Consider the following 16167-nt stretch of genomic DNA (forward strand, 5'->3'; position numbering starts at 1 on the left):
AAAATTTTACATTTTCATCCTGCTCTGAATGTAAGCCAGGGCGGGTACAGCCAGCTGCAGCTTCCCGAAATGCGTGATTCATTTGCAGTCTGGATGAGGAGGGGTGAACATCTCCTGCTCTGACTGCAGCTGGGAGGGATTGCTGCAGGAGGATTGGGCCGCCTGTGAGTGCTTTGGGACAGGGCAACACTGCCAACAACTTTAGCGAGTATTCAGACCCCTCTGGCGACACATGTTTTAAAAATCGATAAATCTAGCCATTTTTTATAGTGTTATTGGAGACTGACGTGAAAGCACATATCGTTCTAACTCTTCTCAACAAGCAGCGGGTGCTACTGTGGGCCCCACCCTACCACTGGTAAAAAAATAAAGTTGTCACGACGTGCGCGCGTGCTGCTGTCTCGCCTTTCGCTCACGTGACTCAGCCAAATACCGTAGTGCTCCACCCCCTCACTCTGCAACAGCCTGCCTTAATGCCTGACAGTCAGCAAGCAGCAGGCCACGTCTAAAACCCGCAACCAGTACATTTTCTCCCCGCGACATCGTTTTAAATGTAGCCCAATTTCAGGAAAACAGCGAACATGGCAACACTGCACTAATCGGATAAATGTGGCAACCACTCTCTTGAGGCAAACAATTTTTGGGGGGCTAGTTTTCAGGTCTTGTTTGTTGGTTTTCAAGTATTCAGAAATGTAAAAACGGGCAACCCTGGGGAAATAGCACGTGATTCAGAGCCGGCGCCCTCTGCTGGTTAAAATAAGTAGATGCCTGAACCTTACTAATGCATATTTTGAATTACAACATTTGAACAGTAACAAAATAACACCAGATTCAATTATTTCATGTGAGAAGTAGATATGTACAAACATAATTCCGTAATTTCACTATAACTTCATTTCCACCCCCTGGGTGTTATGATTTTGGTGTCAGCTGAGTGTTCAGTCTGTGGGTAGGTGGGGTCACACAACAAGCCAAGATGGCCGATTTTGAGGAGCCGCTATCAGAAGAGGAGAAGGTAACGATATTATGATTTTATTCACAAGTAACTCTATTATTCTATTCTAAAGTTACTGTGTGTCACCGGTTGTTGAATGGTCAACAGTAAATGGGTACTATATTTTAGAGCTACTAGCGTTCGCTCTGCTTCAGTAAAGAGACGATTCACTTGAGTGGCTAGCTAACTATGCTAACGTTAGCCTGAGCCTCACTGGCAACTTTTACTGGCTAGAAATTGTAACTATTAGTTGTTATATAACTATTTAGCTATGTACAGGAATAAAGTTCCAGTGTGCTTAATGGAAACCCATGATCCTACTTTTTGGATATGGTTAGATCTGTTGGGCCAATTCAGGAAGTAGCTAACGTTAGCTGTTAGGCAAAATAAAACGTTGATACCGTTTCTAGCAGTGCTAGCTAGTTACCTACCTAGATCAGAGGTTTTCTAGGTCAAACAGATACAGTTGCAGCTCAGATGCTTCTGCTAGCTATAGACGCCATAAAGAGAGGACGTGCATACACACACCCGACACTTTACTATACACCCGACACTTTACTGGTGCGAGTGCTTAACTGGAGTACAGTGCTATGGCCCTGTCCAGAAACAAACAACCCTAGGATGGCCTATTCCCTACCCCCAACCCTTCAGGACTTTACTGCACGCATCCAGTGTGTGTGACGAAAAAACATATATATTTTTGTCCACTTTGTCCTCGGAAATGTTGCCATATAGTGACTATATATCAGATCTACACAAGTGCCCAGTGGTTGTTTCTGGGGGAGGACATTGGGTTTGTCCTGTGTGGAATGCAGCTCGGGGTCCATGAGAATCTGTAAAGGCTGGTAGTTTCCATAGAAACTGGATAAGTAGCAATCTCTTGAGGCTGGCCATGCAACTGCATCTGTTGGGTCAAAATCAGGGGCACTGGTTTCTAATGACCAGGATTTGTGTTTAATGTGTTTATAAATGAACTTAGGCTACCTAATGCTATTTTTCAGTGTGTTGTCCATTAGCCTAAAGTATCAGTTTACACCACTCTCACCACCTCCTCAAGTAGGCGCCTCTGTGAACATCATAGACAGGACACAGTCTGAATCACTCTATGTATGGTTTACTGGGATTATAATTTAGTAAAGTCTTCCTAGCTCAATACTATTTTCCCCACTCAGCCTGATCTAATCTAGAACATTTCTAAATTAAATTGATGTAGGTCTAGTAGGATACTGATTCGTCCTCTCTCCACAGGTCCGCATAGCAGCAAACTTCGTTACCCATGCACCCCCTGGAGAGTTCAACGAAGTTTTCAACGGTGAGAAGGTTTTGTTTTCCACTAAAAAGAATGGAGAATAGCCTACAATCACATTGTTGTTTAAATGGTGCCATGTAGTTTGTGATTGTAAGGGTTTCTTGACTGAAGGTGAATGTGTGTTTTGTGTAGTTTGCTAACTGACTGACTAGTTGTTGATGTATTGTAATATAGTGGATCCGTGGCTTTAAAGGGTTACTTGAAGGCAGGCAGACAGCTTCTTTAAGTGCAAGATGTTTGTTCACAGGTGAAGGATCCAAGGCCAAGGTAGAGCAGGAGTCCACATTTACAGGTGAAGGATGCAAGGCCAAGGTAGAGCAGGAGTCCACATTTACAGGTGAAGGATGCAAGGCCAAGGTAGAGCAGGAGTCCACATTTACAGGTGAAGGATGCAAGGCCAAGGTAGAGCAGGAGTCCACATTTACAGGTGAAGGATGCAAGGCCAAGGTAGAGCAGGAGTCCACATTTACAGGTGAAGGATCCAAGGTAGAGCAGGAGTCCACATTTACAGGTGAAGGATGCAAGGTAGAGCAGGAGTCCACATTTACAGGTGAAGGATGCAAGGCCAAGGTAGAGCAGGAGTCCACATTTACAGGTGAAGGATGCAAGGCCAAGGTAGAGCAGGAGTCCACATTTACAGGTGAAGGATGCAAGGCCAAGGTAGAGCAGGAGTCCACATTTACAGGTGAAGGATCCAAGGTAGAGCAGGAGTCCACATTTACAGGTGAAGGATGCAAGGCCAAGGTAGAGCAGGAGTCCACATTTACAGGTGAAGGATGCAAGGCCAAGGTAGAGCAGGAGTCCACATTTATAGGTGAAGGACGCAAGGCCAAGGTAGAGCAGGAGTCCACATTTACAGGTGAAGGATGCAAGGCCAAGGTAGAGCAGGAGTCCACATTTACAGGTGAAGGATGCAAGGCCAAGGTAGGGCAAGAGTCCACATTTACAGGTGAAGGATGCAAGGCCAAGGTAGGGCAAGAGTCCACATTTACAGGTGAAGGATGCAAGGCCAAGGTAGAGCAGGAGTCCACATTTACAGGTGAAGGATGCAAGGCCAAGGTAGAGCAGGAGTCCACATTTACAGGTGAAGGATGCAAGGCCAAGGTAGAGCAGGAGTCCACATTTATAGGTGAAGGATGCAAGGCCAAGGTAGAGCAGGAGTCCACATTTACAGGTGAAGGATGCAAGGCCAAGGTAGAGCAGGAGTCCACATTTACAGGTGAAGGATGCAAGGCCAAGGTAGAGCAGGAGTCCACATTTACAGGTGAAGGATGCAAGGCCAAGGTAGAGCAGGAGTCCACATTTACAGGTGAAGGATCCAAGGTAGGGCAAGAGTCCACATTTATAGGTGAAGGATGCAAGGCCAAGGTAGAGCAGGAGTCCACATTTACAGGTGAATAGATAATAAGATGTAGGATAATGACAAAATAGATTTAAAAAAAATAGACATCAACAACAGTTGACTTCAACAGCTAAAAACTCGTACAAGCTGAGTTGTATTTTTATTTTATTTTTATTTCACCTTTATCTAACCAGGGAGGCTAGTTGAGAACACCTTTATTTAACCAGGGAGGCTAGTTGAGAACACCTTTATCTAACCAGGGAGGCTAGTTGAGAACACCTTTATCTAACCAGGGAGGCTAGTTGAGAACACCTTTATTTAACCAGGGAGGCTAGTTGAGAACACCTTTATTTAACCAGGTAGGCTAGTTGAGAACACCTTTATTTAACCAGGGAGGCTAGTTGAGAACACCTTTATTTAACCAGGGAGGCTAGTTGAGAACACCTTTATTTAACCAGGGAGGCTAGTTGAGAACACCTTTATTTAACCAGGGAGGCTAGTTGAGAACACCTTTATTTAACCAGGGAGGCTAGTTGAGAACACCTTTATTTAACCAGGGAGGCTAGTTGAGAACACCTTTATTTAACCAGGGAGGCTAGTTGAGAACACCTTTATTTAACCAGGTAGGGCTAGTTGAGAACACCTTTATTTAACCAGGTAGGGCTAGTTGAGAACACCTTTATTTAACCAGGTAGGGCCAGTTGAGAACACCTTTATTTAACCAGGTAGGGCCAGTTGAGAACACCTTTATTTAACCAGGCCAGTTGAGAACACCTTTATTTAACCAGGGAGGCTAGTTGAGAACAAGTTCTCATTTACAACTGCGACCTGGCCAAGATAAAGCAAAGCAGTTCGACACATACAACGACACAGAGTTACACATGGACTAAACAATTAACAAGTCAATATCACAGTAGGGGAAAAAAAAGAGTATATACATTGTGTGCAAAAGGCATGAGGAGGTAGGCGAGCAATTACAATTTAGCAGATTAACACTGGAGTGATAAATTATCAGATGGTCATGTACAGATAGAGATATTGGTGTGCAAAAGAGCAGAAAAGTAAACAAATATAAACAGTATGGGGATGAGGTAGGTAAATTGGGTGGGCTATTTACCAATGGACTATGTACAGCTTCAGCGATCGGTTAGCTGCTGAGATAGCAGATGTTTAATCTTGGTGAGGGAGATAAAAGTCTCCAACTTCAGCATTTTTTGCAATTCGTTCCAGTCACAGGCAGCAGAGAACTGGAAGGAAAGGCGGCCAAATGAGGTGTTGGCTTTAGGGATGATCACAGACTTTTTTTATTTATTTTATTTCACCTTTATTTAACCAGGTAGGCCAGTTGAGAACAAGTTCTCATTTGCAACTGCGACCTGGCCAAGATAAAGCATAGCAGTGTGAGCAGACAACACAGAGTTACACATGGAATAAACAATTAACAAGTCAATAACACAGTAGAAAACAAAGGGGGGAGTCTATATACAATGTGTGCAAAAGGCATGAGGAGGTAGGCGAATAATTACAATTTTGCAGCTTAACACTGGAGTGATAAATGATCAGATGGTCATGTACAGGTAGAGATATTGGTGTGCAAAAGAGCAAGTAAATAAATAAAAACAGTATGGGGATGAGGTAGGTGAAAATGGGTGGGCTATTTACCAATAGACTATGTACAGCAGCAGCGATCGGTTAGCTGCTCAGATAGCTGATGTTTGAAGTTGGTGAGGGAGATAAAAGTCTCCAACTTCAGCGATTTTTGCAATTCATTCCAGTCACAGGCAGCAGAGTACTGGAACGAAAGGCGGCCAAATGAGGTGTTGGCTTTAGGGATGATCAGTGAGATACACCTGCTGGAGCGCGTGCTACGGATGGGTGTTGCCATCGTGACCAGTGAACTGAGATAAGGCGGAGCTTTACCTAGCATGGACTTGTAGATGACCTGGAGCCAGTGGGTCTGGCGTCGAATATGTAACGAGGGCCAGCCGACCAGAGCATACAGGTCGCAGTGGTGGGTGGTATAAGGTGCTTTAGTGACAAAACGGATGGCACTGTGATAGACTGCATCCAGTTTGCTGAGTAGAGTGTTGGAAGCCATTTTGTAGATGACATCGCCGAAGTCGAGGATCGGAAGGATAGTCAGTTTTACTAGGGTAAGCTTGGCGGCGTGAGTGAAGGAGGCTTTGTTGCGGAATAGAAAGCCGACTCTTGATTTGATTTTCGATTGGAGATGTTTGATATGAGTCTGGAAGGAGAGTTTGCAGTCTAGCCAGACACCTAGGTACTTATAGATGTCCACATATTCAAGGTCGGAACCATCCAGGGTGGTGATGCTAGTCGGGCATGCGGGTGCAGGCAGCGATCGGTTGAAAAGCATGCATTTGGTTTTACTAGCGTTTAAGAGCAGTTGGAGGCCACGGAAGGAGTGTTGTATGGCATTGAAGCTTGTTTGGAGGTTAGATAGCACAGTGTCCAATGACGGGCCGAAACTATATAGAATGGTGTCGTCTGCGTAGAGGTGGATCAGGGAATCGCCCGCAGCAAGAGCAATGTCATTGATATATACAGAGAAAGAGTCGGCCCGAGAATTGAACCCTGTGGCACCCCCATAGAGACTGCCAGAGGACCGGACAGCATGCCCTCCGATTTGACACACTGAACTCTGTCTGCAAAGTAATTGGTGAACCAGGCAAGGCAGTCATCCGAAAAACCGAGGCTACTGAGTCTGCCGATAAGAATATGGTGATTGACAGAGTCGAAAGCCTTGGCAAGGTCAATGAAGACGGCTGCACAGTACTGTCTTTTATCGATGGCGGTTATGATATCGTTTAGTACCTTGAGTGTTGCTGAGGTGCACCCGTGACCGGCTCGGAAACCAGATTGCACAGTGGAGAAGGTACGGTGGGATTCGAGATGGTCAGTGACCTGTTTGTTGACTTGGCTTTCGAAGACCTTAGATAGGCAGGGCAGGATGGATATAGGTCTGTAACAGTTTGGGTCCAGGGTGTCTCCCCCTTTGAAGAGGGGGATGACTGCGGCAGCTTTCCAATCCTTGGGGATCTCAGACGATATGAAAGAGAGGTTGAACAGGCTGGTAATGGGGGTTGCGACAATGGCGGCGGAAAGTTTCAGAAATAGGGGGTCCAGATTGTCAATACAACGACTGACAAGTTGATGTATGCTTTTGCGTTCCAGATGTGCGGCTTCTCCTTAACAATGACAACCTGCTCAGGGAGGGAGCGGCTCAGTGAGTTGCACCCTATAATGATGTGATGTCAACATTTTGAAACAACCACACATCATTATTTATTATTATTACTTATTATTGGTGTAGGAGTCTGTAAATATCCTATGTTCTATTTCATTCTGTGTTCTCTCTCCCCAGTGCTTTTGCCCAGTACAACATGGATCAGTTCACCCCTGCCAAACTTGAGGGCTATGATGAACAGGTAAGAGTGATATAAGGCTGAGTTTATCTGGAGCCGCAGTCTGATGATCACACTATATTTACTGCTATTATCACGTTAAGTCTTTAGTACAGTTTACGAAACAAATTGTGTCAATGACAACAGTTAACAATCCTCTCCCCTGCCTCTCCAGGTTCTGATTACAGAGCATGGGGACCTGGGTCAGGGGAGGTTCCTGGACCCTCGGAACCGGGTGTCGTTCCGCTTCGACCACCTGAGGAAGGAGGTGAGCGATGTGCAGCCATACGACGGAGACGGCTCCCTGAGAGCTTGGAGAGAGGCTTGCGACACTGCACTCAGCGCATACGTTAAAGAGCACTACCCCAGCGGAGTCTGCACGGTAACCCCCCCACACACACACACACACACATTCAAAACACAACCACACTGCACTCAGCGCATACGTTAAAGAGCACTACCCCAGCGGAGTCTGCACGGTAACCCCCCCCCCACACACACACACATTCAAAACACAACCACACTGCACTCAGCGCATACGCTAAAGAGCACTACCCCAGCGGAGTCTGCACGGTAAACCCCCACCCCACACACACACACACACACATTCAAAACACAACCACACTGCACTCAGCGCATACGTTAAAGAGCACTACCCCAGCGGAGTCTGCACGGTAACCCCCCCCACACACACACACATTCAAAACACAACCACACTGCACTCAGCGCATACGCTAAAGAGCACTACCCCAGCGGAGTCTGCACGGTAAACCCCCACCCCACACACACACACACACAACATTTATAACACAACCACACTCACTCAGCACATACGCTAAAAAGCACTACCCCAGCGGAGTCTGCACGGTAAACCCCACCCCACACACACACACACACAACATTTATAACACAACCACACTCACTCAGCACATACGCTAAAGAGCACTACCCCAGCGGAGTCTGCACGGTAAACCCCCACCCCACACACACACACACACACACAACATTTATAACACAACCACCACACTCACTCAGCACATACGCTAAAGAGCACTACCCCAGCGGAGTCTGCACGGTAAACCCCCACCCCACACACACACACACACAACATTTATAACACAACCACACTCACTCAGCACATACGCTAAAGAGCACTACCCCAGCGGAGTCTGCACGGTAAACCCCCACCCCACTGCACACACACACACACAACATTTATAACACAACCACACTCACTCAGCACATACGCTAAAGAGCACTACCCCAGCGGAGTCTGCACGGTAAACCCCCACCCCACACACACACACACACAACATTTATAACACAACCACACTCACTCAGCACATACGCTAAAGAGCACTACCCCAGCGGAGTCTGCACGGTAAACCCCCACCCCACCCACACACACACACACACACACAACATTTATAACACAACCACACTCACTCAGCACATACGCTAAAGAGCACTACCCCAGCGGAGTCTGCACGGTAAACCCCCACCCCACACACACACACACACAACATTTATACACAACCACACTCACTCAGCACATACGCTAAAGAGCACTACCCCAGCGGAGTCTGCACGGTAAACCCCCACCCCACACACACACACAACATTTATAACACAACCACACTCACTCAGCACATACGCTAAAGAGCACTACCCCAGCGGAGTCTGCACGGTAAACCCCCCCACCCCACACACACACACACACAACATTTATAACACAACCACACTCACTCAGCACATACGCTAAAGAGCACTACCCCAGCGGAGTCTGCACGGTAAACCCCCACCCCCACACACACACACACACAACATTTATAACACAACCACACTCACTCAGCACATACGCTAAAGAGCACTACCCCAGCGGAGTCTGCACGGTAAACCCCCACCCCACACACACACACACACAACATTTATAACACAACCACACTCACTCAGCACATACGCTAAAGAGCACTACCCCAGCGGAGTCTGCACGGTAAACCCCCACCCCACACACACACACACACACAACATTTATAACACAACCACACTCACTCAGCACATACGCTAAAGAGCACTACCCCAGCGGAGTCTGCACGGTAAACCCCCACCCCCACACACACACACACACACACACACAACATTTATAACACAACCACACTCACTCAGCACATACGCTAAAGAGCACTACCCCAGCGGAGTCTGCACGGTAAACCCCCACCCCACACACACACACACACAACATTTATAACACAACCACACTCACTCAGCACATACGCTAAAGAGCACTACCCCAGCGGAGTCTGCACGGTAAACCCCCACCCCACACACACACACACACAACATTTATAACACAACCACACTCACTCAGCACATACGCTAAAGAGCACTACCCCAGCGGAGTCTGCACGGTAAACCCCCACCCCACACACACACACACACAACATTTATAACACAACCACACTCACTCAGCACATACGCTAAAGAGCACTACCCCAGCGGAGTCTGCACGGTAAACCCCCCACCCCACACACACACACACACAACATTTATAACACAACCACACTCACTCAGCACATACGCTAAAGAGCACTACCCCAGCGGAGTCTGCACGGTAAACCCCCACCCCACACACACACACACACAACATTTATAACACAACCACACTCACTCAGCGCATACGCTAAAGAGCACTACCCCAGCGGAGTCTGCACGGTAAACCCCCCACCCCACACACACATTTATAACACAACCACACTCACTCAGCACATACATCAGAGTACCTCCCCAGTGTCTGTATGATGCAGCACACACTTGCATCAAAGAACAGAAACAACATTGTGCTGTTAACCCTTTGTGATATCGCCACTGTATGTCAATTCTTCACGCCGCTAATCATGAAATCCGTATTCGCTGCAGGTATATGGGAAAACAGTTGATGGCCAGCAAACCATCATTGCCTGCATTGAGGGACACCAGTTTCAACCCAAAAACTTCTGGTACAGTTCCAATGGCATCATTATACATTGGTCTTTACAAGTTCAGAATGTTATGTGACTTAATCTCTTTCACACATACTTCATCTGCCTTCTCTCTCTCAGGAATGGGCGCTGTAGGTCAGAGTGGAAGTTCACAATTGGTCAGTCTACTGCTCATGTAGTGGGTGTGTTGAAGATACAGGTGGGCAATCGTGATATTTACTACAGAAACAAATGCTGAAGATAATAATTAAACAGCCAAAGTCTAGTAATGAAACAGACTCTCTCTCTAGGTGCACTACTATGAGGATGGTAATGTGCAGTTGGTCAGCCATAAGGAAGTGGAGGAGTCTATAACGGTGACTGTGAGTGGACATAACGCTGATTCTATTTAGTAACAGCTAATTAGAACCCATTTTGCTTCAGTGTCTTCATTCTATCCCTTTAATGTAAACATGAGAAGGAAGCAAACTGTAAGTAAGAACTTATGCCATTATGTTGTATAACCGGTATACTGAACAGGTTAGGTCAGTTCAGGTTGTGGTCACAAGTACCTGTGTGGGAAAGGAGACTCTTTTTTTCTAAAATAATTTGTCAACAGAATGAGAGCCAGACTGCCAAGGAGTTTGTGGATATCATTGAGAATGCTGAAAATGATTACCAGGTAATTTACCTCACCCTTTTCAATGTGTGTGTGTTCTGTTCTTTATGGCTCTAAACTTCTGTTGTAAAATCTCCTCCCCTCTCTCCTGTTGCTCCTCCCCTCCCTGTAGACGGCGATCAGTGAGAACTACCAGACTATGTCTGACACCACCTTCAAGGCCCTGCGCCGCCAGCTGCCCGTCACCCGCACCAAGATCGACTGGAACAAGATCCTCAGCTACAAGATTGGCAAGGAGATGCAGAACGCATAGAAGAGCAGAGACTCACACCGCTGGGCTGGCAACACACGCTCGCACAAGGACTAACCAAAGCTTATATATATATATTGTAGTCTGGGGCAAAGCAAAGAGAAAATACAACAAACCAAGCTGCAGATTGACAGTCTGTTGGGCACAGTTCTGTATTGTTTAAAGAAGCTTTGGTTTTGGAGAAAACGGAAGTGTCTTGAGGTACAGGAGGGGAGTTTGAGTCTGCTAAAGGGGTACTGAGTTTCATCTTGTCATGTTGACACTCTTGAACAGCTGCACCAAGACCCCAGGTTGAATGATTTTACAATGCATCCTTCCTTCTGTCCTTGATGTAGGAAACACTCCTTATTCTTATCTAGTCACGTACAGATCAGTGATTACCTCAAGAAAGGAAGGATGCATGTTGAAATAATTTAAACATGGCAATTAAGCACACCAAGCAGGGGACGTTTTCCAATAGATGTTCATATCAGCACCATTTCTCCCCTTAACAGGACTGGTCGTTGATAGTCAGTTTTGAGGGTACTGTTGACTTTTTTTCCTGCTGTACTCTTCCACTTCCTGTTGTATGTGTCCTCTGCTTGAGCCGATGAAGGATACCATGGCTGAGAGACTGTCATAACCTCCTCTGTTTCTGAATCAATTCTCTTCTGTCTTACCTTGGCAACAACAATTGCTGTGTCCTTTCTCTTTTGTTGAAGGAAAACCATACCAATAAATGTCTTTCCTAGGCTAAAGAACCCCATACATGCAAAGCCCCCCTTTCTCCCATGTATACACGCAGATCTATATTTAGCTATGCAGGTTTTTATTTCATTTAATCTTAGGCTCAGCCCATCTGTAATATTCACACCTCTGTTTAGGTACCTTAAACTATACACAGCCATTTCAGTACTTAGTTTAAACCAGGGGCTTTGTTCAGGAGGGTCCAATGTTACAAAATGTTAAATTAGAAATGCATTGTGTAGGGCAGACGCACTTCTCTGTCATGCCGAATAAAGACTTGTGTGCTCTCTACTGTAAATATCTATCTGCGAACCATGCTTCCCACAGAACACACCCCTGTTCAGCCACAACATGCACCTACTCAATATTACCATAGGCTGACTCCAGATCAGTTATTCTGTGCTGTGTTAAACCTTCACACTGACTAGCGCTGTACTCTGATGCGACCTTCAGGACTGTACTGCCCCATTCTGTTGTACAAATAAAAGAATTGATCATCTTGGCCTGGTTGTTTTCCTCAGGCATTGTATTGCTGGATTCATCACTTTGGCATCAGTCCAGCAGCAGTGGGAGCTGTCATAGACTGGTCTACCTCAATCTGACTTTCTGCGATTCCTTGCATCTTATCTCCTTGCCTCCTTTCCAGGTGCATTGGAGGTTCCCCCTTTTTTCCAATGTGCTTTGAGAAGGAAGCAAGGAGAGGAATCAATGTAAGATGAATACAGAAAGAGACAGTCTTGACTTATTGACAGGAAATGGGTGGTTTTGGGGCACAATGCTAGCAGAAATCAGGCTATTAGACTGAAGAAATTGATGCTTGGTTGGGATGTTTATTTTGCAATTGAAAAATCATATGCATAGTTCAGTTGTGAAACAATACATAAGGAAAATGCTTGCGTACATTTAGAATAATTAGAAGACAGAAATGTTGAGAAACAGTTTGGGTTAGGTAACTTCCAGAAGACAGAAATGTTGAGAAACAGTTTGGGTTAGGTAACTTCCAGAAGACAGAAATGTTGAGAAACAGTTTGGGTTAGGTAACTTCCAGAAGACAGAAATGTTGAGAAACAGTTTGGGTTAGGTAACTTCCAGAAGACAGAAATGTTGAGAAACAGTTTGGGTTAGGTAACTTCCAGAAGACAGAAATGTTGAGAAACAGTTTGGGGTAAGTAACTTCCAGAAGACAGAAATGTTGAGGAACAGTTTGGGTTAGGTAACTTCCAGAAGACAGAAATGTTGAGAAACAGTTTGGGTTAGGTAACTTCCAGAAGACAGAAATGTTGAGAAACAGTTTGGGGTAAGTAACTTCCAGAAGACAGAAATGTTGAGAAACAGTTTGGGGTAAGTAACTTCCAGAAGACAGAAATGTTGAGAAACAGTTTGTGGTAAGTAACTTCCAGAAGACAGAAATGTTGAGAAACAGTTTGGGTTAGGTAACTTCCAGAAGACAGAAATGTTGAGAAACAGTTTGGGTTAGGTAACTTCCAGAAGACAGAAATGTTGAGAAACAGTTTGTGGTAAGTAACTTCCAGAAGACAGAAATGTTGAGAAACAGTTTGGGTTAGGTTACTTCCAGAAGACAGAAATGTTGAGAAACAGTTTGGGTTAGGTAACTTCCAGAAGACAGAAATGTTGAGAAACAGTTTGGGTTAGGTAACTTCCAGAAGACAGAAATGTTGAGAAACAGTTTGGGGTAAGTAACTTCCAGAAGACAGAAATGTTGAGAAACAGTTTGGGTTAGGTAACTTCCAGAAGACAGAAATGTTGAGAAACAGTTTGGGTTAGGTAACTTCCAGAAGACAGCAGGAGATTATTTTGAACAAATAAAAGCGTTCTTATCATTGTGCCCTGTTTTGTTAATATCATCTTATAAAACCTTAAATACCACAAACATAAGACCTATGAGACCAACAACAGTGACAAAATGTTGTTAGGTTCAGGTTATGAAACACAGTACAGTCATGTTATTAATTACTTCCCACTTGTTCCCATTTTGACAAAGGTGTAAAAATAGACGAAGGGTTAGGTCTACTCAGTTACAAAAAGAATGATACAGTGGTACAGATCTGACTCCTAGCTAGTCCCCTTTATAAATAAAACGTGTGAGTGCGCCAAAAGATTTGGGAGGATTTCAAAGGTATAAAACCAGTCTGTCACTATCTGCTTTAAACATAAGGATTCGACAGTTCAAACTCAATTCCAGGTAGAAAATATTAGCCTCCAAGAAAGACGTTTGTTCTGAATTTGGTCCCTTTTGGAAAAAACAAGAAATTGTCCCAGAATAAAAAAAGTTGTACATATTTAAGTGTCACCTTATTTTTCTATCCCAGTGTAAGGTCTGTCTCAGGAAAGGCCCAGTGTATGGTATGTCTTAGAGAAGGCCCAGTGTATGGTCTGTCTTAGAGAAGGCCCAGTGTAAGGTCTGTCTTAGAGAAGGCCCAGTGTAAGGTCTGTCTTAGGGAAGACCCAGTGTAAGGTCTGTCTTCGGGAAGGCCCAGTGTAAGGTCTGTCTTCGGGAAGGCCCAGTGTAAGGTCTGTCTTAGGGAAGGCCCAGTGTAAGGTCTGTCTTAGGGAAGGCCCAGTGTAAGGTCTGTCTTAGGGAAGCTTTTCCCTTGTGAAAAATCCAGTGTATTCACTATTCTAGTGTATGTAGTAGACAACACGTAGATACGACCGGACATAATGGGGTGCAATGCAGAGAGCTGCAGAGACCAAACATAATGGGGTGCAATGCAGAGAGCTGCAGAGACCAAACATAATGGGGTGCAATGCAGAGAGCTGCAGAGACCAAACATAATGGGGTGCAATGCAGAGAGCTTCAAATTAGGCTTTTGAACGATTTGTATTATTTACAACATTGTGCTTTATTATAAACTGGATGGTGCAAGCCCTGAATGCTGATTGGCTGACAGCTGTGGTATATCAGACTGTATACCATGGATATGACAAAGCATTTATTTGTACTGCTCTAATTACGTTGGTAACCAGTTTATAATAGCAATAAGGCACCTCAGGGGTTTGTGATATATGGCCAATATACCACAGCTAAGGGCCGTGTCCAGGTACTCCGCATTGCGTTGGCCATATATCACACCCCCTTGGGCCTTATTGCTTTAGTAAACTATGTTCAGAATGTAATCTGGTACAAACTACAGTGAAAGACATGATAACTTTCAGTGCAGGTACTGCTAGATATGGTGATAAGCTACAGATCAGACCAGGCAGGGGAAAGTCAGATGGGAGCATACATCTGTAAAAGTAGTGTCATGATACACCTACAGTTGAAGTCGGAAGATTACATATACTTAGGTTGAAGTCATTGGTTTTTCAACCACTCCACAAATTTCCTGTTAACAAACTATAGTTTTGGCAAGTCAGTTGGGACATCTACTTTGTGCATAACACAAGTAATTGACCTTAGTTATCTATGTTCTCTGTATTATTTTGGTCAGGTCAGGGTGTGATGAGGGTGGGTATATATGTTTTTGTCCTGTCTAGGGTTTTTGTGTGTTTATGGGGTTTTTCAAGTCTAGGTGTTTATATGTCTATAGTTGCCTGGATTGGTTCTCAATCAGAGGCAGCTGTTTATCGTTGTCTCTGATTGGTGACCATATTTAGGTAGCCATATTCATTGGGTATTTTGTGGGTTATTGTCTGTGTAGTTGCCTGTGTTTGCACTCATTGTTCATAGCGGTTGGGTTGTTTAAGTGGTCTTTCTTCATTAAAAGAAAAATGTATTCTAATCACGCTGCGCTTTGGACTCCTCTTTACGACGAACGTGACAGTAATTTTTCCAACAATTGTTTACAGACATTATTTTACTTATAATTCACTGTATCACAAATCCAGTGGGTCAGTAGTTTACATACAATAAGTTGACTGTGCCTTTAAAGAGCTTGGAAAATTCCAGAAATTGATGTCATAGCTTTAGAAGCTTCTGATAGGCTAATTGACATTTTAGTCAATTGGAGGTGTACCTGTGGATGTATTTCAAGGTCTACCTTAAAACGCAGTGCCTCTTTGCTTGACATCATGGGAATATCAAAAGAAATCAGCCAAGACCTCAGGAAAAAAATTGTAGACCTCCACAAGTCTGGTTCATCCTTGGGAGCAATTTCCAAATGCCTGAAGGTACCACATTCATTTGTACAAACAATAGTACGCAAGTATAAACACCATGGGACCGCGCAGCCGTCATACTGCTCAGGAAGGAGTCACGCTCTGTCTCCTAGAGATGAACTTACTTTGGTGCGAAAAAGTGCAAATTAATCCCAGAACAACAGCAAAGGACCTTGTGAAGATGCTGGTGGAAACTGGTACAAAAGTATCTATATCCACAGTAAAACGAGTCCTATATCGAAATAACCTGAAAGGCCACTCAGCAAGGAAGAAGCCACTGCTCCAAAACCATCATAAAAAGGCCAGATTACGGTTTGCAACTGCACATGGGGACAAAGATCCTACTTTTTGGAGAAATGTCCTCTG

General features: G+C 44.7%; 1 protein-coding gene and 1 long non-coding RNA gene across 4 annotated transcripts; both read left to right on the forward strand.

Moving 5' to 3' along the window:
- Positions 1–860: 860 nt before the first annotated feature.
- Positions 861–12184, forward strand: capza1b (capping actin protein of muscle Z-line subunit alpha 1b). The gene is made up of 10 exons (XM_042304113.1): positions 861–1015; positions 2243–2306; positions 6841–6892; positions 7031–7094; positions 7246–7452; positions 9987–10066; positions 10169–10247; positions 10339–10410; positions 10647–10709; positions 10819–12184. The coding sequence occupies exons 1-10, from the start codon at positions 977–979 to the stop codon at positions 10957–10959; spliced, it is 861 nt and encodes a 286-aa protein (XP_042160047.1). The 5' UTR covers positions 861–976; the 3' UTR covers positions 10960–12184.
- Positions 2313–3093, forward strand: LOC121840460. 3 transcript variants are annotated; one of them, XR_006079655.1, is made up of 3 exons: positions 2313–2775; positions 2854–3002; positions 3042–3093. It is a non-coding gene; the product is annotated as an uncharacterized LOC121840460 (long non-coding RNA). The 3 variants fall into 3 exon arrangements; XR_006079654.1 differs by having other exon boundaries at positions 2854–2988; positions 3028–3093; XR_006079653.1 differs by having other exon boundaries at positions 2854–2963; positions 3003–3093.
- Positions 12185–16167: the final 3983 nt, after the last annotated feature.

Source organism: Oncorhynchus tshawytscha, linkage group LG22 (genome assembly GCF_018296145.1).
Source record: "Oncorhynchus tshawytscha isolate Ot180627B linkage group LG22, Otsh_v2.0, whole genome shotgun sequence".
NCBI lineage: Eukaryota > Metazoa > Chordata > Actinopteri > Salmoniformes > Salmonidae > Oncorhynchus > Oncorhynchus tshawytscha.